This window comes from Rhinichthys klamathensis, unplaced genomic scaffold (genome assembly GCF_029890125.1).
Source record: "Rhinichthys klamathensis goyatoka isolate OS25496 unplaced genomic scaffold, OSU_Roscu_1.1 h1tg000243l_1, whole genome shotgun sequence".
NCBI lineage: Eukaryota > Metazoa > Chordata > Actinopteri > Cypriniformes > Leuciscidae > Rhinichthys > Rhinichthys klamathensis.
The window spans coordinates 1,224,750-1,250,021 of NW_026606765.1; the positions used below are offsets into that span (position 1 = coordinate 1,224,750).

Genomic DNA, 25,272 nt, shown 5'->3' on the forward strand with positions numbered 1-25,272 from the left:
ACCTGTGATAAATGGTGATGGCGTTCACATGCGCATTAAGAATTGATTCTATAGTTATGTGCGTTTGAATATATGTGCGCAGGTTTGTAATTCCCTTCAAACCATGCCTAAACAAACTACTTGTCTTGCCTATAAGTTTTGATACAGAATTTTATTTTATTCTATAACTTCGGGGTTGGTACGTGAACCCTAATTTCCACAACGCTTTATCTGTATAGGGGAATAGGGACCCTCCATAGGGAGAGGCTAGTTGGCACTTCAGCACTGCATTGTCATCGGGTCCAGGCGATGGTCCTTCGTCAGATCTGGAAACGGCCTGGATCCGGCAGGCTGCGGGAAAACCTCGGGATAAAAAAAGACACTAAAATTAGCGTAGATGCCATTCTTCTTATGATGTAACGAATACATCAGGATTTAAGGGAAGTGTTCCCAGTTCCGGCTGACCTAACCTATGCAGCCCAACATTTAATTATAGAAGTCGATAATGTATTATGTGAATGCAAGGTCAAAGAGATGTGTTTTTAGTCTAGCTTTAAACTGATAGAGTGTGTCTGCTTCCCGGACAATGGTAGGAAGACTGTTCCAAAGTTTTGGTGCTAAATAAGAAAAGGATCTACCGCCTGCAGTCGATTTTGATATTCTAGGTATTATCAACTGGCCGGAATTTTGAGATCGCAATAGACGTGAAGGACTATAATGTTTTAAAAGTTCACTCAAGTACTGCGGAGCTAAACCATTTAGTGCTTTGTAAGTAATCAACAATATTTTGAAATGTATACGATGTTCCATAGGGAGCCAATGCAGTGTTGATAGAACCGGGCTAATATGGTCATATTTCCTGGTTCTGGTAAGAACTCGAGCTGCTGAGTTTTGGACCAGCTGTAGTTTGTTTATTAAGCGTGCAGGGCAACCACCCATAATAGCATTACAATAATCTAGCCTTGGTGTCATGAACGCATGAACTAATTGTTCTGCATTTGTCAATGAGAGCATATAGCGTAATTTAGATATATTTTTAAGATGGAAAAATGTGGTTTTACTAGACACGTGACTTTCAAATGAAAGATTGGTATCAAAGAGCACACCCAGGTTCCTAACCGACGACGAAGACTTGACAGAGCAGCCATCAAGTGTTAGACAGTATTCTAGGTTATTAATACTATAACCACTTAATCTTGTCACATTTGTAATATATTAGTTACTTGGACTATTGTGTTAAGTAGGAAGCTGTTCATGAAAACTGTTTTTTTTTTTGGATGGAGGGCATTTACAGAAAAAAGTTATTTTAATCTAATTTTAAACCATTCAAGCATAAGAACACTCACACACTGTTTTCTGTGCTGCACATCCAAAACGTGCAGTGTTATTTTATATTTTATTACAGTTTCTGTACATGAATACCTGAAATTCTTATTTCAATCATTTATCTTTATTCAGTTGTTCTTATTTGTGATTGCTAATTTGTTTAATTGCTCTTTTTAATTACTGAGTGTTTGTCTTTAATTATGCTTGAAATGTATATTAGTTAGGCTAGTTGTTTTTTTCAAACCATAGGCAAAAGTTTTTTTGTGTAAGTGTTCTTTAGCATGTTGATGTTTGTTCATGGTATTCAGCTACAATGAAATGTTTTGCAATAAGACTTTGAATAAATGTGAATGATATCTACGTTTTTTCTTTACCTAACTGGAATTTAAATTAGTAATCGAAATGAATCGGAATCAATTTGGAGATTCAGAATCGTTAACATTCAAACGATACCCAACCCTAGTCGTGGCATGTGTTGCATAGCGTATACACTGTACGTGAATGTGGGGGTGGAGGCATCAAGATAGGAGCGTGATCTTTTTGGGTAGGGGCATGTTAGTTTTGGTGATTTCAAATATCAACAGCGTTTACCAGAAATCGCTTACTGCACCTTTAAGTTTCTTTGTAATTATTTGTGAAATGTATTAAATTATTTGTGAACCTTTCTGTACCATAGCTAGTGTCCACGGCTTTTCATTATGGACAGATGGAATACATGTACTAGGTAAGCAAAGTCATAAATCCTGCATTATTTGTGAAGTGAAACATGAGTGAATCTTTAAAAATATAAGATGCTTTGTATAATGCATCAGGGACAGCCACCCCCTCCTCCCCCTTAATGCCACTGATGTAGTTATGTTTCTCATAAAAAAAACGTCATTTTAGTAACTAATATGATTGAGATGGAAACTTTCCTCAGACTACTTCCTCAGACTTTCCATCAATAATTAAATCAGTATGAATTGATCATATCAAAGCTACTTCTATGTCTGGTATTTCGGTCTATCTTTAGTATTGTGGTTTGAATCAGACAAGAAACTGGCACTTTGAAGTGTGTAAATGTGTAGATATAAGAACATGTCCTTGCAGCATTTTGGCATATTCCCATATGGCTGCATCCACAGACTTAAAAGAGGAAAGTTGTGGGAAGGTTACAGGAAGATTTCAACAGTGGGAGTTGCTCGTGTTGACTTTGCATAGCAAATAGGGGAGTTTTACAAGAATGTTGCTGCAGTGTTTTAGGGGAACGTTTGGATAACCTTTGTTGCAAACCTAAGGGAGCCCTAGTTTTACACTCTCTCCATGGAGTTTCAAATTAATTGGTTGCATAGCACAAGGGGGAGGCTCCAGTGTACTTACAGTGCCACAAGTGCTAACGCTATTGGAGCACTGGGAAACCGTATGCCAAGGTGCTGAGCGGTCACATATGTGTGAGCATCTGGGGAGCGTTTCTTTAATGCTGTTATTTCATTAGGGAAGCACTTGTGAAACTGAGCGAGTCCTCTGTTTGGCGAGTGTTTATGGACGGTTGGAGAAAAATAAGTTATTTTCAAGGGGCGCATGTTTGAAGGGCACAAAAATATCCTGCAGTCTTTGTCATTGTCGAGCTTGCTTGCACCTTTTGTCTGGTAATGACTTATTGCACTGTTCTCAATCATTAGCATGCATTAATTCAATGTGATTGCAATACATGTGAGATGCAATTAATTCTTGTAATACCGAGGATTATTTAAATTTTATGGTTATTCAACAATAGGTTTTTGGTTTTTTTGCAGATGGTGATATCTAAAGTGAGACATAAAAACGTTATTTTAAAAACATTTGTGGGTGCCATTTAAAACCTTTTTGCAGCATTCTCTCTTTGATATCTATTTGTGAACAGTTGGATTGTGGGTGAATTGTACTGTGTTCTCTTTGGGCTGATCGTCGTTGTTGTTGTTGCCAGGCGAATGTTTGTTGCTGCGCTCAGTCCCGCCCTTTGATGTCTCCTGCAGGAAGAGGCGTGGCTTACAAAGCGACAGAAGTATTCTGCGGTATTCTCTGCGGAAGTTCTGATTGAGCAGCCCGTACACTACGGCGTTCAGGCAGGAGTTAAAGTAAGCCATGAAATAACTAACCACAAACAGCCAATCAGGGACCAAGGGCGCAACATTGGGCGGGTCCATCGCTACAGCCAGGCCAATCAAATTCAGCGGCGCCCAGCAGACGGCAAACAGCACGAAGACGACGAACATGGTCAAGAAGTGGCGCAATTCATTCGGACGGAGGCGTGGCCTGACGTCGGTTGTGACCCGCCTCCTCACACGGAGCACCAGCACCCAAATCCTCAGATAACAGAACGTAACTACTGCGATAGGAAGCAGGAAATGCACGGTCACCACAGCGATGGTGTATCCCGCGCTTGTCGTCTGACTAAAAGTGCATGAATATACGCGGGGGTCGTACGTCAACGACCCCAGCGCCAGGTTTGGAAGAATGGCAAGGGCGGTGAGTACCCAGACCAACACCAGTAGCGCCAGGGTTCCGGCACGGCCGTAGATTTTCTCGTAGGTGTTTGTCTGACAGATGAAACAGTAGCGGTTGATGGCGATGGCGGTGATGTTGAAGATGGAGCCGATGACGCTCGCTCCCATCAGGAAGCCGCTGACCTTACACTCCATCTCCCCCGGCAACCAGTCTGCGTGCAGCATGGCGTGCAAGACCAGAGGGTAGGGGTAGCAAACCACCAGAAGGTCGGCGAAAGCCAGACTCACTACAAACGCATTACCTACAGGACACACACAAAGAGAAGGAATTCAAATGCAAGGCCTCATGTTGTGGCATTAGAGCAAAGTCAATTATTTTTTGCTACGTTCACATCATGTCAGGATTGCTATAGTTTCTAAATCTTTACTGAACTCCAAATTACAAGTGGGAAATTTGACATTTTTTATAGCTCTATCTTCACTGACTTGACCGTGATGTCATATGCAAACCAGCAATTTAGGAAACGCGCCTAGTCAGTTAACTACACTATCTTTCGAAAGTTTGGGGTCGGTAAGATTTTTAAAATGTTTTTGAAAGGAGTCCTTATGTCACCAAGTCTGCATTTATTTGAAAATACAGTAAAAAAAAAAGTAATATAGTGAAATATCAATACAATTGGAAATAAACAGAGCAATTCCAATAGGGTCCTCACACCATTGGTCCTCGGGCCCCTAATAACTGTTTTCTGTAGTTTATTCAAAGCTGAATTCTCAGCATCATTATTCCAGTCTTTAGTGTCACATGATTCTTTAGAAATCATTCTAATATACTGCACAAGAAACTTTTCACTGTTAAAAACAGTGCTGCTTAATATTTTGTGGAAACCATGATAAATAAAATGACTTTTAAAGTTTCTTTTTTTAAAATCTAAATCTTTTAGCAAAATATTTACCAAAACTTTAACTTTTTTTCCTTAAAGCTGCAGTCGGCAAGTCTGGCAGATTGAGTGGATTTAGGAACATTTTGAATGTTTACAACTCTCATGCCCCACCCCCACTATCAACGGATACCCTCCCACCGAGTTCATGCTCGTCAGTGCGTGTGCACCAGATTTTTAGTGAACGCGCCCGTCTCATCAGCATCCATCAACACCATGGAGTATTTGGAGGTATGCTGTCCTGGCTAATCTACGATAGATTGCAATTGCTAATGTCATTTATACTCTAAATGAGCTTACTTGATTTTCCGCCATCACTCTTCGTTACTGCGCGAACTTCCGGCGTGTGCATGTGTGATTGTAACGGACGCGAGGGTGGCGTGTACCCGATCTGTGATTGACAGTCAGATCTCACACCCCCCTGCGCTGATTGGACATGATGAACCGGGAGCTGTGGATTTTTGCAAAACAAATAACACGCTCCAGGTGGAGTTAGAAGCTCGGGTTTTTTCTAAAACCACTTTATTTATGTTGTTCTGTCGGATTATAGTGTCGATTTCACTGAATATGATCAAAAAAATGTTGCCGACGGCAGCTTTAAAAAAATTCAAGCCGTCTGCCGGAAGCCAGTTATTTTAGTCGCTAAAGTTTTAAATTTGGATATTGTTCTTACACGAACGCATCGCTTTGCTTCAGAAGGCCTGTATTAACCCCCCAGAGACGAGTGGAGAACTTTTATCATGAATGGATGCACTTTTATCGACTTCAAAACAGAAACGGCCATTCAATGCCATTATAAAGCTTGGAAGAGCCAGGACATTTATTAATATAACTCCGATTGTATTCGTCTGAAAGAACAATGTCATATACACCTAGGATGGCTTGAGGGTGAGTAAATCATGGGCTAATTTTCCTTTTTGGGTGAACTATCCCTTTAAAGTCCTGTGGTTAAAAAAGTTTTTAATATTGTTTCTGGGTATTTTCTCTTTAAAACTGCAGTGATCTAACGACAGTCTCAAAAATGCGGCTTAAAATTGTGTTTCTGATGTCACAAACTGTACCTTGTAACCAATCACATCAACGTGCCGGCGGGCTTTAGCATATCATTAACTATGACCGCTCTGAAGCAGTGAAGTCTCAAGAGATGCCAGGCTATCCCGGTATATTTCTGTGTATGATACGTTACGATTTTATGATGAACTATATACTGTACACCTTTCTCCACTGACTTTCTGAGTTTTTCCAAAGTGTTTCTAAGAATACTGAGGCAGCGGTCTGACTCTGAGATGGAGAACGGGAACATGGTTTGTGTAACATTAGCAACACATTATTAGCTGTTTGATAACATAGTCAAGCAAAAGGCTAATCATATTAATTACCGTTATGTGTCCGACGTCAAGAGCGATACCATTGTGCATCGTTTTCCTCAGTAAGTTGGCCGATTGAATCTCTGAGCTGGTGTGAGTGAGTGGAGGCGGGGCTAATTTGCATATTCACAGAACCGCGTAAGAAATGAGGCAAAGGTGTAGAGTTACATTCAAGCTATTTTAAGGCATGGAGCATATTTTTTTTCACAGGAAACTAATTTTAAATATGTAATTTTGGTGATCAAAGATGAGTTTTAAAAGGTTAAAATTATTGACTACAGGGGGACTTTAAAGGGATACTCCACCCAAAAATGAAAAATCTGTCATCATTTACTCACCCTCAAGTTGTTGCAAACCTGTATGAGTTTCTTTCTTATGCTGAACACAAAGGTAGATATTTTGAAGAATGATTGGAACCAAACAGTTGTTTGGCACCATTGACTTCCATAGTAGAAAAAAAAAATACATTGGAAGTGTCACGATTCATGAATTCGCTGTTTCCTTCATGTCTCGTGTTATTGTTGTTCTGTGAGTATGAGCGCGTGTGAGTGGGCGTTACCGCTCGTTCAGCTGATCAGTCACCGGCTGATCTCATTATCAGCGCCAGCTGCTGCCAATTCACCTCACTATAAAGACTCATCACAATCTCCTCTCTTTGTCAGATCGTTGGTTTGGTGTCCTCTGTGTCGTGCTTCGTGTCCCTGTTGCAGTCTGTTCCAGTTTGAGTTCCTGTTCGGTGTCTTCGTGTCCTGTCTCGTCTGGAGTTTCACCTGCACTGGATTCACCCTCACCTGCACGCTGACCACTGAGTCCCTGTGCCACCATCTGCTGAGATTCCTTGTGTTTGTCATTGTGTCTTCTGACCATAAATAAAGAGTTAACTTGCACTTGCTTCCGCCCCGTTCTTGTGACAGGAAGTCAATGGTGCCAAAGTTCCAATCGTTCTTCAAAATATCTTCCTTTGTGATCATCAGAAGCAAGAAACTTTAAAACAACATTAAAAGCTTGATTTTCACCACAGGGGGACTTTAAATATTTTCCTGTTTCATATTTCCCAGTAAAGCCATGGATCTGTATTATTAGAATCCCCTAGTAGTCCCACCTTGCAATTATGACAAAACATGTTTTTTTGTTTTTAAATATATACATTTACACCGTGTCCTATGCACAGTGGTGGAGGAAGTACTGAATCTCAGTACTTAAGTAAAAGTACAAATAACCAGAGACATATTTACTTTAGTAAAAGTAGAAGTACCACATTGACAACCCTACTTAAGTAAAAAGTAAAAAGTACCTGATTTTAAATGTACTTTAAGTATTAAAAGTAAAAGTACTTGCATAACAATTTATTCTCTTAATGTCTATATTCTAATGATTAATAAAACAGTTAATTCTAACTCATTCAACCTAATACTCATATAATGATGTTCAATATGATGGAAAAGCAGTTATATTTTAAGTTTTTGTCACCATTTCTGAACAAGCTTGCAATTAGGCAATATACACATCAAGCTTACTATATACCCTTACTATATACGGTGTAATATATATATATATATATATATATATATATATATATAAACACACATATGTTAAAACGACGTATATGACGGCGTTTGGCTGTAAACGCGATTCATTTATGGCGTAATTCTGAACCTCTTGGCTTGCCATACTAACCAAACGTATAATACACACTCACCCCCACATCACTACTAAACCAATGCGTGTCCTATGCATGTAAAAACTAATTTTCGCGTATAAATTGCACGATAAACACACTGCGTGCTATACCGGGTTGATATATCTATGGCAACCAAACTTCACTGGTGAGACAGAAACGTGCGATGAACGGACGGTCAGGATGACGTTTTGACAGGGGAAAACTGATCAGAAAATTTAACGAAAATGTAACAGAACGTTGTAGAAATGTAATGGAGTAGAAAGTATAATAATTGCTGCAAAATGTAACGAAGTAAAAGTAAAAAGTATGCACTATTGATTCTACTTAAGTAAAGTACTGATACGTGAAAAATGTACTTATGTAAAGTAACGAAGTATTTGTACTTCGTTACATTCCACCACTGCCTATGCAACAAGTTTCCACTGTCACGCAATTTGTCTCTCCCCGCTGAAAGAGAAATGCTGTTTATATGCAGCTGTATGGACCAGGATTTTAAACCAATGAGAGTTAACTGTGGGCAGGGCTTCTCAGTGTGATGACACATGGTCAGAATAATGATTTCTTATGGAAGAGATGATGCTTGACACTGTATCACACATCACATCTGGTTAGGACACAGCCTTACAAGAAACATGTCACTGCTTTTGGACAACAAATTGCAATTTTTTTGTATATTTTTTTTTTTGTTAATTCCAATACAGACTCATGAGGTTCTTCAGATCCATTAAATTATGACACTGCAGCAGCATTTATCTGCCACTAGAAAATAAAATTGGTTGCACTTTATTTTAGAGTATGTGCACCTACATGTACTTGCCTAAGAAAGTAACTATAATAAGTACATAGTATGTACATACATGGGGAACAGGACTGTAAAATAAAGTGCTACCAAAAAATGTATGTGTATTTTTGTACACATTTTTACAAAAGTTTCTTGTGTAGAAACACACAAACAAAAAGAAGGTCAAGCAAGAAAGGAAACTTGACAACAGCACCTGATCTGTAGTTGACATATTGCGTGTCTGGGAGTGTAGGAGCATTTGTGTGTGTGTGTGTGTGTGTGTGTGTGTGTGTCTGTGAGTGTGTAGGACAGGCTCAGGTGCACTAGTATTTTAACAGTGAGGTTCAGACAAAATCCATTAGATTAAGTGTGGTGTCTGTGACACCAAGTTCTCCTCTACAGTATACTGAATCGGTGCATGTTTGCTTGGTTTGCCAGTCAGTCTCTTGCATTAATGTGTTGGGTGATGGTTTGTTGGAAGTGGAAACTGTTCAGATCAAGTTGTATTACACTACAGCACAGATGGAGTTCAGATATAGTTCAACACAGTACTCTATACACACACACACACACACACACACACACACACACACACACACACACACACACACACACACACACACACACACACACACACACACACACACACACACACACACACACACACACACACACACACACACACACACACACACACACAATTGTATGCCTTAACCAATGTGTTACAGATCTCAAATAGGTTTTGTAATGGATACATAGATTCAGTGCATATCGATCGAATGCATTTGGGAAAAAGAGTCCATATAGAAAGTAATCATTTTAGGTTTATATTCCATATCATACCTCATCAAAATGACTTATGCTCCATTCACACTGATTTTATCGATGGAGGTCGCCAGGTCGCTAGTAGCCATTCCTCTTGCTATAATACGCTGGTATAGATATTGCAGCAGTGCATTATATCTTGAACAAGATGAATGACTATCAATGCATGAATCAAACATTTTTAGAACAGCAACAGTTTCTCACACATTCTGTTGCTGCTCATTTAACCTTTATTAACTGTTGCATCACAGGACACGGCCACATTGCATCACAAATGGTCACTGTCTCTTATGTCACCAGCAATCAAATAAAAAAGAATGATTTACGGTCCATGCAAATTGACATCAACTTTCAAGCTGCCCATTTCCTCTTATATCTATCACTCTCCTCTTCTTCATTTTGCTGTCCTCATCTGGATCCGTCAATGTCTGCTATCTTTCTCCCGCCCTGTGCCAATATCTCTCAGCGTATCTGATTTCCAATCCATCTTTTTTCCTCTCACTTATTACAACTCAATTCGCCTTCGATCTCTTTCGTCCTTTCTCACAAGAAGATTAAGAGGCAAGAGGAAGAAAGCAGCTGGACTTGAATAAGTTTTAATTGGTATGTCGAAATTCTGAGAGAATAATTTGGACTAATCTCTTGTCTGGAAGCTAGGCCAGAATGAATGTTCTTGAACCTGAAAACAGAGTTTAGCTCGACAGATGCCTAAGCAAAGAAACAAATAAAAATCGGCATTAGTAGAACATCAAACAATCACACACACACACACTTGTGCTCATTACTTCTGTGAACCTGCCACATGCTGTTGTGAGGACGAGGCTGTGCGGAATAAGTTTTCGGGAGATGAATATTGTGCCAGCTATACAGATGCTTCCTGTGAGATTTTGGGCTTTGACATTTGGAACAATATAAAGTTTGTTAGCTAAACAGATGAATGTGTGAACTGCTGCCTTCACACACTCAAACGCACATTGGTCACCAAGCATTTACATGCTTTTCAATTATTGCACCACTTCATCCAATGTTGTGTCAACCGAAACCATTACATTTCATAGAATACTTTCAAAATTCATTTTACAGGGAATGCACGAACTGTTAAAATGTATATATTCAAAGCTAAGTTGCTTTGGATAAAAGTGTATGCCAAATGCATGAATGTAATGTGAATTGCTTTCTGTCATTTGAGAGACATCTGGTGTCTGGTCTACTGCGTTTCCCTACTTTAGAAACATCTCCAGTAAAGAATGCTAACAGGGATAAGAAGTGAAGACAAGGGGGAGAAAATAAATTTTTAAAGCACCCCATGAAACAGAGAGAGATTCAAAGTGTATTCCAGTGAAAAAAATCGTTGGATTTTCTTTAAATTAAATTGGATGACCAGATCTGCACTGCCTGTTGTGTTTTTTTTACATTGCGAGATCAGAACAAAATGAAAAAGCAAAAGGCCCAGAAATACAACTAAAGCTGCAACATAAGCTCGTGTGATAACGTCACATTAAAAATTTCCAAGCTTTACAAATATTTTACTGATGATAAATGTAGAGCAGGACATAACATTTCAACTGTTTATTATGCCAGGAGTAAAGGGGGTAATAGTGTGAGTGGTGCAGTGATGACATATTTTTGTAGGCCAACCCTGGCATGACATCACCATTTGACAAAAAATGGTTCAGTCGACAAAAGCCCAATAGGGTAATCTGTGATAAGTGATGATCTTCACAAATGAACACAACTTTTATGAATTTTAAAGCGTAATTACAATCGGCAGAAGTCAAAAGCTAAACGCAGGCTATAAACGACCAACACAATGTTCGCAAGACTACAGCGTCATCATCACTAAGCATTTTAAAAGTATTTTTAAAGAAATCTGAGAGATTTCTGTCCCTCCATTGACAGACTACACAACTACCAGGTTGATGCTTCAAAAACTTCATGAAGAGATCATAAAACTAATCTATATGAACTGAGCGGTTTAGTCCACATTTTCTGAAGAGACATGATCACTTTTTATAATGAACAGATTTAATTCAAGCTTTAATTTAATTAAAAGGTTAAAATTATTGACTACAGGGGGACTTTAAAGGGATAATCCACCCAAAAAATCCACATATAAACATTGATCAGCGAATATAAACAATAGCTCAAACGTTCTGCGTAACACATGAGAATGAACCTCATTGGTTCTTGCAGAAACTCAAACGTGCTGCATAACACACGAGAATAAACCTTATTGGTTCTTGTGGAAACCCAAATGTGCTGTGTAACACAATAATGAACCTCATTGGTTCTTGGTAAGCTCAAACGTGCTGCGTAACATGAGAATGAACCTCATTAGCTCTTGGTAAGCTCAAACGTGCTGCGTGACACACGAGAATTAACCTCATTTGTTCTAGCTGAAGGTCAAAAGTGCTACGTAACACAAGAATGAACAACATTGGTTCTTGCGGAAGCTCAAACGTGCTAAGTAATACACGAGAACGAACCTAATTCATGCTGCGTAACACACGAGAATGAACCATGGTTCCCTCACATCAATCGAACATGCTTGAGCACACAACTGATGTGTGTGTTAATGAATGTTTACATTGGAATAAAAGCACTCTCCGAAGGCGCATGGCATGCTTTGAGTTTGGTACGCCAAAGCAATGGCGTAAGCCACCCTTGTGGTTGATGTATGCCACTGTCACAGTGTTGTCCATCCAGATCAATATGTACTTATTCTGCAGCAATGGTCGAAACTGGCGCAGAGCTAGCAGTATTGCTGCACCCTCTGCGACCTTCGCGAAGACGCGGGGAGACAGGGACAGCCCAAAGGGGAGGACCTTATACTGGTATGCCCGTAGGAGGTGAGGATGCATTTCTGCATTAGCATCTTGAACGGGAGCTTGTGAAGTAAAGAGTAAAGTAAAAGGTGTCTTTCACGACTTCGAGACCTCCTCATGCTCCTCCGGTAAGAAAGGTACCAATCGATAGCTTGCGATGCGTGTGAGGAGTGGCAGGCCCATTGGGACAGGCCCGGTGGAAGAGCTCCCACTACAATTCTCAGATCAGCCTGCTTATTAACCGAAGAGGCTCTCTGCAGTGAGAACGGGGAATAATAGAGAGGACTCCACCTTTTTCAAGGTCTAGATCTTAACATCTCAATGGTCATGTCCTCACAGTGAGAACATGAACCATCAACGAAAGCTGCCTCAGCATGTTGACAGCCCAGGCACATATAGCAGTGATCGTGGCTGTGAGGCAGGGCCAGGAAACGACTGCATCCAGAAACACACTGGTGGAATGCCATCTTGATAAAGAGGCAACATCCCCCGTGTTTTGCTCTTTTAAGGAAACAAGGTAACACCACGGTCACGTTCTCCTCACAATCATGACGGTAGACATAGGATCCACAGCTAGATCAAGAGTATAGAAGCCCTATGATTACAAGGACCATCATTTGAAGTGTCAAAAAATTCAGAAATTATCAGACATTATGGGATTTTTTTCATTATTGATCATACATTGTACAGAGGTCAAAATTATCGAACAAATATGATAATTATTGTATGTCTGGCAACACTGGCTCTGAAGCAAAAATCTGAATGAGTGAGTTGCCAGCCAGCTTATATATCTGTATGTCTGGGGGAGTGGCTTGTCATGCAAATCTCACTCACCAATCTTAATTGGCCCGTGTTCTTACAACCCAAAGGTGATTGGGCTCCCAAGTGAGACCCCATATGTTAGTATCGACGTAGCAGTAAACATAGTCAGATATGTCTTACGTGAATGTAAACAGTTGAGGAAGAAAATGCATGTGTATCACTATACTAGATCTGTGCATCAGCTCTTAAAGTGACAGCAGCCAAATATTCCTGCTGCTGTCTATGTTTCTAATGTAAATCAAACAACAAAAGACAAAGAAAAATCCCTTACTGCTTTAAACTGAATAACTTTTGTAACTTAATAATGATTTATCTGTTTCATGGCTGGTAAAAAAATATTTATACATTTTTTTTAGAGGTAGGGTAGGCAATTTCAGAGAGGCTAGCAATAGCAAGCTAGCTATGAAAGCATGAGATCCCACCCTCCTTTCAGAACGTCTCCAAAACCACGCCTTTCTCGAAACACATGAACGCACACAGCAAAATCTGCAAAGCGTCATGAAACAAGAGACAGCGTAAATTATGTCATGTCTCAAACTTCATGACAATCACAATAATAATAAAGGTAAACAACTTAGGAGCTCTTACCAATCTTACTTGTGCCACCTGATTTTCACCTCATTTCAGTGTTGATAGTGTTGCCATAGAAACACACTATCCGAGTCTGAGGACGTGAATAGCTCCGAGTAGAACAGTTTGCGATCTCGTAATTACGGTTACCACATAGTGTGACCGCAGCATACGCTCAAGATTTTAGTTCAGGAGGAACTGTAAAAGTTGGCTGCTGTTTGTTTGTGGCGCTCTGTGACTGTCTGTCTACAACTCTGCATAGCCTTACAGAACGGGGTGATGACGTGTGATGTCTGCGTGAGCAGCTGCATACATATGTTGACAGGCAGGTAGGACATCCTATCATTGCATTTGGACCGAATGCAATGATTGGACGAACATTTTTTGGCCCTGAGACTTCCACAGAAGATATATGTACATATTTGAATATTTAGACCACTTTTATAATTGATTGCTATCTGTTACGGCGTCCAGTCTCCCTGATTCCACCATCTCTCAACCACGAGCGCCCTCTCCGGAGTTCTAATGTGTTGCATACTTTCCCATTAGTATGCATCATTTGCGCTGTGATTACCCGTCACCTGTTCTGTATCATTACTCATTTCTCAGCCTTTATCTGCCTCATTAACTGAGCGTCCTTTGCAAAGTATTGCCTCTCTACGTGTGCATGTCCGAGCCATTTCTGTGAATCTCGTCTACCTTGTTAGTGATCCTTGCTATTCTAACCGTCTCTGATTGTCTGCAGCCTGCCTCTCGACCCTCTGCCTGATCCGGATACTGAGTTTAGCCGCCTGCCCAGACCTTTATGCCAGACCCTGTTGTTCTGTTCGCACACCACCGGCTTAGGTCTTCCAGCCTGGTTTCCTCCCTGCTGTCAGCACATCCTTATCCAAGAGTTTCTTATTGCCTGTCTTTGAGTTATAAAAGTTGTTGCATATGGATCTGCCTCAGCCTTCTGATTCGTTACAGAAAACTTCGCCGCAAATTGATCCAGCAACTATGACGGCATTATCTGCAGCGTTCAACGCACAAGCCTCGCAACTGGCTACTCATCACCACCAGCTTTCACGTCTAACAACTGTAACGGAGGAACTGGTAAGGGCTATGCAAGCTCTACGAACCCCTTCCTCGGATGCTTCGTCTGGTTCAATTTCTCAGTCTTCAGCGCCCATGGCTTAACTTACAGCCGCGAGCCCGCGACTCACGTTGCCGGAGAAGTTTGACGGCAATCCAGGTAAATGCAAGGGATTCATCCTTCAGTGTTCTATGTTTCTGAGCCAACAGCCTTCACCGCATACTTCGGACGCCATCAAGATCTCCTTTGTCTCCTCCCTGCTGACTGGCCGCGCTCTGGACTGGATTACAGCCGTATGGAGAACGGATGGCTCTGCATTCCGCTCATATGACGAGTTTCTTCAGGAATTTCGCGCCGTCTTCGAACACTCCAAAGAGGGAAAGGGAGCGGAGGTTCTTCTTCTGGAACTTACGCAAGGACGTAACACAGCCGCTGAGTATGCACTTGAATTTCGTACTCTCGCAGTGCAGACTAACTAGACGGATAATTCTCTTTAAGGTGATTTTCCAACGTGGATTGAACCATGAGTTACAGGCAGAGCTGGCTTGCCGCGATGAAGGAAGGAATTTCAATCAGTTCGCTCAACTCACCATTCAAATTCTGGCTCTGCTGGGAACTTTATGTCGCAAGAATTCGCTAAACTTCACCGGATTACTCTAATTCCATGCATTTCCCCCCTTTCTGTCGAAGCTGTTGATGGTAGACTGCTGGGCTCCGGCCACGTCACTCATCTGTCTCAGGAGATGCACATGCGCACCGGGTTACTACACAGCGAATTAATTCAGTTCTACATCCTTCAAGCTCCTCACACTCCAGTGATTTTGGGGTTGCCCTGGCTCCGTAAGCATGACCCACTTCTGCAATGGACCTCCGGTCAGATCATCAGCTGGGGAAAGAACTGTTTTTCCAACTGGCTGTCCTCGGTCCAACCTCTTAATTTAAGGAGCATCCTAGAGTCCACTGATGACACCATGTTGAATCGCCTGCCCTCTGTGTACCACGACTTAGCGGAGGCCTTCAGCAAATCCAAAGCCACTAAGCTACCGCCTCATCGCTCTTATGATTGCGCCATTGACTTCTTACCTGACGCCACACCACCTAAGGGGCGTGTCTTCCCTCTGTCCCAGCCCGAGACTGAAGCCATGCAGAAATATATCGAGGAGGAGCTCGCCAAAGGTTTCATTTGTCCATCCGCATCCGCCGTTTTTTTTTTTCGTCCAGAAGAAAGATGGAGGACTACAACCATGTATTGATTACAGAGCGCTCAATGATTGTACCGTCAAGTTTCGCTATCCACTGCCCCTGGTACCAGCTGCCCTGGAGCTGCTCCGCAAAACAAGATGAACATGAAGGTAGCCTTAGAAGAATGGAGGCAATGGCTGGAAGGTTCCACACATCCTTTCCTCGTTCTTACTGATCTCTGGTCTCATGTTGCCATCGATTTTATTACGGATCTGCCACCATCTAACGGACACACCACTATCCTTACAGTAATCGATCGCTTCTCCAAGGCCTGCCGCCTCATACCCCTCAGTAAGCTCCCTACAGCCCTGTAGACTGCTGAACACCTCTGTAACCTGGTATTCCGGTTCTATGGTTTGCCCGAAGACATCGTCTCGGACAGGGGACCTCAATTCAGGTTCTAGTGTGTTGCATACTTTCCCATTAGTATACATCATTTGCGCTGTGATTACCCATCACCTGTTCTGTATCATTACTCATTTCTCAGCCTTTATCTGCCTCATTAACTGAGCGTCCTGTGCGAAGTATTGGCTCTCTACGTGTGCATGTCCGAGCCATTTCTGTGAATCTTGTTACTGATCTTGCTATTCTAACCGTCTCTGATTGTCTGCAGTCTGCCTCTCGACCCTCTGCCTGATCCGGATACTGAGTCTAGCCGCCTGCCCAGACCTTTATGCCAGACCCTGTTGTTCTGTTCGCACACCACCGGCTTAGGTCTTCCAGCCTGGTTTTCTCCCTGCTGTCAGCACATCCTTATCCAAGAATTTCCTGAGTTTCTTATTGCCTGTCTTTGAGTTATTAAAGTTGTTGCATATGGATCTGCCTCAGCCTTCTGATTCGTTACAGCTATCAGGATGTGATGAGTTTCAACCAGTATAACAAAAAGTGTTTATAAAACAAATTGCCTACCCTACCTCATCGGCCATTAGCAGGTGTGGCAAAAAGTTAGTTTTAGGCCCTGCGTGCAGCACTTTATTCACGATTGAGGCAGGTGGATCTACTGTACGAGGTTTTGTCTACAGTTTATGGATCCACTGGAGTTACAAGGTTTAGTCACAAGCTCTTTATAGTATAAAATCCTATTCAAGCTCTTGTATAAAAAAAGTAAAAAAAAAAAACCCATTATTAACCAGTATTTTTTATTGGTGTATTTCTTTTGTGAAATACAGATGTGTGTATGTTTTGTTTTTAACTATAAAATCCTTAATGTGTTGTAAATCATTTTATTTTATGCAAAGCAACACACAGGGACAGTCTCCTAAACGAGTGTCACATCTGTCTTTTCGCGTGATGGAAATGCTGAAGATGCTGAATATAATTACTTGCATGGGATGCTAAAATATGTTCTCAGAACTGTGTACTGTTTATGGGCAGATTATGGATTCAGTCCTAGTATATTTCAGCTATAACTGAAATGCAGGGTGGAAGTCTGAAAGTTAGCAGTTCCCCCGCCGAACATGATTCCAGCTCCGGCACGGGAGCCAACAACGTAAAGGTGAAAACGGGATAACAGAGACTGGTTGATTAAACTTTAATTACTTTGAATCGTTGAATTTTTACTCCTAAAATGTTTTTTAAATGAGTTCAAATGTAGGCGATTTTGTATTCATGTTAAAACTATATAAAATATGCTGTATTAAGATCTGTACTCATCGAAAATAATGGGAATTATGTAAATTAGTGGTTGTGTGGAGTATTTTACAAAGGTTTAGAGGAAATAAGTTTAAATTATTCTTATTTTTAAAATATTTGAGTTACCTTAACTCGCTGGGTCTACTGTTTTATTGATCATGGTTCCAAATGTAGTTACTTAAATCTACTTAATTTTTGTACTTATGTTTGCACAATTCACAAGATATTTTTAATTGATTTCATTTGCTTGACAATTTACTCAGTATTTTTAAGTGTAAAAATGTTACAGAACATCATAGTTGAAGTTTTTAGAGAGCACTTCTGTAGGATTAATTCCTCACTGTGGTGCCAAAGCTATACAGTGCAGAATGATGTGGTGTTAGAATGGCTAATTGCTATTTTTAGCTATTCACATGCTTTGTACAGTCAACAAAAAATTGTGACGGAAAATGATTCTCGGTTTAGGTGAAAATCTACATGATAAACAGTGGAAATGGAAAATGGGCAGCTGATTCGCAAGGGCAAGAAAGCAAATTATTTAAACAGGTTCAGTGTTGAGTCGAGTCTGAAAAGGCCGGACTCTGACTCAAGTCCAAGACCATATTTTTAGGAGCATTTAAATTCGGCCTGGCGTCAGACTTGAATGAGCTGGTCTCGACTAGTCTAAGTTAAGACAGACTTGAGACCAGACTCAAGTACAACAACACATGTGAATTCGAGAAAACTGAATACCCAGTAACATGAGTTATGTCTCAAATAACACACTATACTATGCACTTATAAACTATGCACTTATACACGCTGTACTCAACCATGTAGTGTATGAGTTTGATATGGTTATTTTGTAACATTTTTACATTGGAGTCTGATAGCCCCTCCGCTACGTGATCAAAGCTGCGACAGTTGAGAGCATGAAGTGTCCAACATTGCACACTTCGCTTTTTTTGGTTAATTAAATGCATCATCCAGGTATCATTTCAGTATGAACAAACTTCTTGCACTATTTATACTACAGAACGTCATAGAAAAGTGCATAAGTATGCGAATTCGGATGCACCTATGGTCTTCCCCCATCAGTTCACTAATGCTTCGATGGTTTGTCCTGCATCTCCTCTCATGTTTCCAATAGTTTCAAAAAAGAGCTCAACAATGTTTCAAAATGTGATCAGATTTCCCAAGGTACAGTAACAGCCAATTTCATTTTGCATCATGCAGAAAATACTGAGAGGAAGTGGATATTTAAATGGGACATACCTGAGAACATCATTAGGTGTTTTGAGCCACCGCTGAGCATTAAAAGTTTCCTCTGGGTCTCTCTCGCTCACACATTAACATACACAAAGCCTTTAATTAAACAGCAGCATAACAGAGAATGCTCACACACACAACCATTAATGATGGCAAAGAAGGGTAGTGCTTAGTCAACATGAATGTTAATTAAATCTCTAATGACCCCAAACTAACGAGGACTTCACCAACACAATCACTATTTTATAGGGTGACAACAAACATGATGGGATCTACCAGGGTAGCATCTCTATTTTGCCTATCTAACCGGGTGTGTGTGTACTGAAGATAAATGAACGTAGGTGTAAAGTGGCATCTCCGCAGGCAATGTCCTCAGGGACTTTGTAATCTCACTTGGCACCAATAACCCTGTATCTGAGGAAATTTTAGTGTGTGTGAAAGTGGGTGTGTGTAGAAAGGAGTGGCTTTGTAAGATGATCAAAGAGCCTTGTTTCAAACGGCCACACACACACACACACACCCACGTGCATGTAGAAAACGCTACGTTTTTCATTGTCAGCTACGGATCACGTTTCACTGCACGCCGCTGACGTGGCCGGTCTCCGTTGACACCGATGCTGTTTTTGCCTGACCTCTGCAGCCTGTGTTCCATAACTTTTACACCTCGACCTCTACGCTTCAGATTTAGTTTGCACCAATCACTTGTACAGCTCTTAAACTCTGACCTCTCACGCTTTTTACAGAAATGACAATCTCGTTGCTGTGCACAGCAAAAAAGTGACAAGAGGTCACCTGTTAAGCTTCGAACAGAATAGCCTTAATGGTTGCAGCGAAGAGAAAAGACTCGCAGAACGATTTTTCTCAGAATGTCACATTTCTATTCAGTGTTGTGTCCATTGTATGGAAAAATAAACACCCACTTTTTTCTCCATAATAGCTTATTTTGTGTTCCACAGAAAAAAAAACCCCCGTCTCTTTAATGCTTCACTCCTCAAATTTGGATGCATCAGGAAACATTGTCATAAATCATTTGAAAAGCCCTTTACTGCACTGTAGGGAATATGACCCTCACTCTCTAGAGAAAAAATATATGAACACATCCTTTTTTCTCTCTCGGTAATTACACAGATGCAAGGGCGTAGTTGAACACAGCTGGACAGAAGTATGGGCGTGTCCTATCCATCTGCCATTTGCATACAGTGTCCCTAGACCCAATCGAGTGCAACAGTCGGGTTCTGGAAGTAAAAACTCCATTCGATCTCTCCACAGGGAAATTGTTTTTGAATGACAACTTATTAACCTTTAAAGAAAGACCTACTGTGAGCTACTTGGTAGTTAATTGGTACTTGGTAATTGCTTCTGCTAAAGCTGTCAGCCTGCATTATTTCAGCTTATTTTTAAAATAATTGTGTTTAAAGGTGCAGTATGTAATATTGACAGCAAGCGGTTGAAATGGTTACATTTAATTCCCCCGCCTCCTCAAACTCGATGCTTACGTGGGTCGCCAGATTGAGGACACGCAACCAGAGTGAGCGCAATTGACAATGGAAGGCTAGGAGACTTAACACACTAGTAAGTTGATGAGTTGATTTATCATCAGGGTTTTAATATGCTCCCATTCATAGAGATTTTTAGATGGATGCTGAGGCTTTTTTGGTTGGGTACAATCTGTGATCTCTGACTTGGTTTGTTTGCTGGCTTCCATGGCTGCAGTACACTGCGTTTTTTCTGCCAAATGGCAACCAGGGGTGTTGAAACATTATTGGGTAAATTGGCAGTGGGCGGAACCACACAGTCCAAAACAAAAACAGACATTAGGAGACGAAACGCACATTTCAAAGTAAAATAACTGTAGCATTGTTTTTGAGAGAAATGAGTATGTGAAAAACTTAGCATGTTTCCTAAATATCTGAAACGTATTATGGTATTTTTATGCTTTAGTACAGTCAAAAAAAACGTACATACAGCACCTTTAACAGCGTAATTCCTTGCGAAAAACACAAGGAATGTACAGAAAAGTACACCAATCAGAGAGTCAAAAAAAGCAACGCGCGGCAAAAGATCTCGTTAGCTCCGCCCACTCCCATGAAGCAATGCGAATGGCATAATCGATTCGATCTCTCTACGCTCTTAAAATACTTAAATGTGTGTATATATGCATTTTTTGCAATAAACTTAAAATACTTTGTTTTTATATAAACAATCAACATTTGTCAAATAAACTTTTTTATATTTCTCCACTGTTTAATTCGATTATGCTCTTCGCAATGCTTCATGGAATTGTAGTTCTTTCCCTCAGTAAATCCATTTAGTACACAGTGTTTTCCCTTTGTCTTTTTGTCCGATTTTCAAAAACGTTTTTGATTCAAATCAAAGGTTTGTACTGTTGTGATTCACCTCGTAGATGATTTTAACAAAGAATTTTTCTGAATCCCTATGGGGAAAAAAATGAATGGAAAAAATACTTCCGGAACCAGGGCACTTATGCAGGATTTCATTCCCACCAGCACTACAAAGCAAATTGAACCTTTAGGAAAACTAAACACATCTGATGTATTAATCAATACACCCTGCTCCTGCTGTTGATCCGGACACAGCACAACGTCGGGCATGTAAAATAACAAAAAAACAACAACTGTGCCATCATTTGAGCACTCATATACTTGTGCTATACCCTGCAAATTAATCATCACAGGTCAAAGTGAAGGATGTAGTCAATGGTGACAGACACACGCAACATTAATCGCATGTCCTTTGAGTATCTACATAGAGCACCAGCAAACCACCATCACTCTATGCTAATGAGACACTGAATGTCACCTTGAGGTCCTCACAAACACACACTAACCAGACACAAGCAAAAGCCCATAACACGAGAGGTCAAAAACCAAATCTAATTGCCTAAATAAACACCAGCTCAACAGACATGAACTTCAACAGCAAAGGACTGGAGTGAAAGCATGATAGAGATAAAGAATAAGAGAGGAAGGGAGTGTTTAAGGGGGGAATGACTGCAAGATTTCTGTAATTTCGGTCTCTCTTCATCCCTTTGTAGACAACAATGTTTTGTTTGAGAGCTGGAGTGCAGGGCTGTGCTGGTAAACGGGCACACCGCCGTGTTTACCGTGGCTTTGTTAAGACAGTGATGGGATGATGCCACCTGCACATTTCAAGATAAGAAAATGTCAAAAATCTCCAAAGACACAATGACATGCACAGAAAAGCCGTCTCTTCCCATGCTCCTCGCTCTGTCTGTTCTCACTCTCACACACTCAATATTACTGATGAGTGATGACTATTACAGAACACAGCTGACATATCAAACTCTGACCTAATAACACAGCGCTGTCGAATCCTTTGAGAGACTGCCTGTTTGGAGATATTGCAGTTCACATCTGTTTACCTACTCTCACTTTTTCTGTCTTTTTCCTGTTCCCATTGACAGTTTTTCATTTGCTCTAGTGAGCAATGAAAAGCTGAAATCTGAAAAAAAAAAAGCATTTTAAAACCCCATCTGTCCTTCAGAAATAACAGAAGACGAGAACTCTGGCATTCTGAGGTCAGATATCGCAAATTATAAAGAGAACAAAATAATACCCTGGTAATTTCACTATCTTTTTCTCTCTCTGACATGCTTTTTTAGTTTCTTTCATTGTCCTTTGCTTATCCCTTCAGTTTCCCTCACATCTCAGTTTGTGATCTTTTTTTTCATCTGGAGAATGAACATGCTTTCTGAAGTTTCTAACATTTCACTACACAAAGACATTAAAGGCTATGTGAAGCCTGAATCTGGGAAGCATTGCCACATTGTAATACTGAAAAAAAAAAAAAACGGCAAATGATGATCCATAATTTAAAACCATATGGTCCTTCGTTTTAATGAAAGGGGGACTCCAATAAAAAAAAGGCTTTTTCTGAGTGGAATTAACAGTAATTGCTTTGCATTCTCTCTCACGCCAACACAACAAGAATCATATTGGAGGTAAATTAAATCTGGGATATTGCTGTTTCAGACATGCAATTCACACCGGAGCTCATTCTCGGATACACATATGTGTATGCAAATTGTATTTCACACCAAATGAGATTTAGATTTTCTTGGAATTATACAATTATATATATCCAAACATACATGTATCATCTTCACAAGCATACCACCACTCTCTGGCTCGCATTCACATGATGTTCCTCAAACATCCGTTAAAGTATCACTGTCAGACAGCCCTGAGTGCACAGTGTTATTCTCAGGCTCTGACCGTCTTTGATATCTGTGAGTTATGTAACGTCAAACTCATGTCCGTGAAACATTGTTTTTTCTTGACTAAATGCATCGGTGGGCAAATGGGGAAACAAATCAGCGGGTTATTCTATTTATAAAACCGACATTTAAAGCTAAAATATCAAACAAAAACAATTAACAGACATTGGGTTTGTGGCAGTTTAAAAATGATTATACATTTTAGAAAATGTTTTACATTTAAAGACCCAAAAGTATTTAAATCAAATGCCGAGTCAGTTTTTATTTGACAGATGGTGAAAATCACTACTCTTAATTTTTTTTTTTTTTTTTTTTTTTTTTGAACGAGACAGTCATTCATGCTCAGGCCATATGTACAGTGCACGTGAATGGTTGGTAACCCTGTGAATGAAGCGCTAGGTTTATTCTTGAATTTATCAGCGTGGCAAGACAGCTGCTCACAGTAATGACCCTCCTCTTATACTGCAAATGAGTCATACGAGTATTATCCTAATAACTCCTTGCCATGAGCCAGTGAATGATTCTCATCCACTTCTAGGCGCCATTCACAAGGGACGCGTTTTTTTCTTTTCTTTTTTCTTGCATTGTATTTTAACTTTGATAAAGCGTTACGTTACCTTTGCAAGAACCCATCCTGTGTTAACATCTTTCAGTTAATTAATGTGGACTAAACGCGCGCACTCACCCGCGTTTCTCAGTTTTCTATTTCTGAGCACCGAGATGATCACCAGCACGTTACCGAGCACATCCACCACGCTCGTGAAGATCAGCACACCGGCCAGCACCATGACGACCCATGCTGGCCGCGCGCCCGCTCCGCTACCCCAAGCGCGACCCTGCCCGTCTTCCGTCCGGTTCCTGACGAGCGAGACATTCTCGGGCATGTCGAATAAACTTCACCCTCTCTCACCAAAAACACGCTCGGTATCTTTCTCACGAAGCTTCAGTCATCTTCACCTTCGTCAACAATTAGGCTACACATTACCATATTCTCAGCAATCCTTGGGAAGCTCGCGGTGACGGGTGCTGTTTTCTCACTAATCTGCCACATGAAACAAATTTTCCACCCGTCTATTGTCTTGACTGGCGATTATCTTCAACTTCACGGTGCTCTCTCTCTCTCCCCCTCGCCGCGCGCCTTTTAAAACTCACTCGCGGCGAGAGCGCGGCGACGCACGAGATGGTCTCGAGCTTCTCGCTCCAGTCGCGTGCGCTCCGGTGTTTGCCATTGATAACTGAGGGATCACGCTGGCGTGGGTTCACTCCTTTCCCTCCTCTTCTCCTTCAGCGTATTTGCATTGAATCGAGCTGAGACGCCTCCAAAAAGCTGTCAAACGTGGGACTCTTCAGCTCGTCTGTAAGTCCAGTCAGTCAGACTTTATTTATTTATTAATTCACTCGGTGACGACGGAATCCGATGCGCGAGGCTCCCGTTTCGGATGAATTCCCGCCTCAGGAGTGTGAAACCATTAAGTGCAGTATGGTTTTGACACCAGTGTGTGTCGTTAAAAAAAAAATCTTCATCTAACTCTGGTCTTCGCGTTTGAGGAGCAAGAGAGCCGTTAAATTAAAGAATCCAACTTAGAAAATTAACCTTTCTGAACAGTAATTCCATGTTTTCCCGCCTCAAAGGGACTCCCTCGGCGACTCAATCAGCACCCCTCGGGTGCACGCGAGCAGATCGGAGTTTCCGGTCCAGTTCTCGAATAAGTCCAGTTAAACGGCAGCTGGAGAGACGTCGCCTTCGACCCGCTCAGCGCGGCCGGTCTCTTTCGGTCTCCTCATTGAGAAACAAAATCCGTGAGCGCGCTCCACCGCTGTTTACAGCCGCCCCGTTCACACATCACGCGCTGGGAGCCTCCGCGTGTGCCTCAACTTGTACTGAGAGCGCGCAGGTGCACGTGAGGGCGTCCTGTCACAAATAAAGGGGACGAATTAACAGCTCGCTCAGCGTTTTCTCTACCGAACGATACTTTAAAGTCACCAACGATTACCAAACACCAATAATTTATTTAAATAAAATATTTTAATCAATCTCGTATAAAATGAATACATAATAATACCCTTTAATATAAAAAAAAATTAAAGAACTGTAACGGACTGTGAAGTCAAGATCCAAAAAAGGGGAAAACAAATCATCAACGAGAACCATATTTATGACCCTTATTATCACCAATAATTGGTTCTAGGTCCACCATGCTCAAATAGTACACATCACAGAATAGGAGAACAATAAAA

The 25,272-nt window shown here is 40.9% G+C and overlaps 1 protein-coding gene across 1 annotated transcript; it reads right to left on the bottom strand.

Annotated features, from left to right (window-relative positions):
- Positions 1-2,892: 2,892 nt before the first annotated feature.
- mtnr1ba (melatonin receptor type 1Ba) lies at positions 2,893-24,539 on the bottom strand. Its single transcript, XM_056265987.1, has 2 exons — positions 23,720-24,539; positions 2,893-4,072 (listed from the first exon to the last, which is right to left on the bottom strand). The coding sequence occupies exons 1-2, from the start codon at positions 23,916-23,918 to the stop codon at positions 3,174-3,176; spliced, it is 1,098 nt and encodes a 365-aa protein (XP_056121962.1). The 5' UTR covers positions 23,919-24,539; the 3' UTR covers positions 2,893-3,173.
- Between the last annotated feature and the right edge of the window lie 733 nt (positions 24,540-25,272).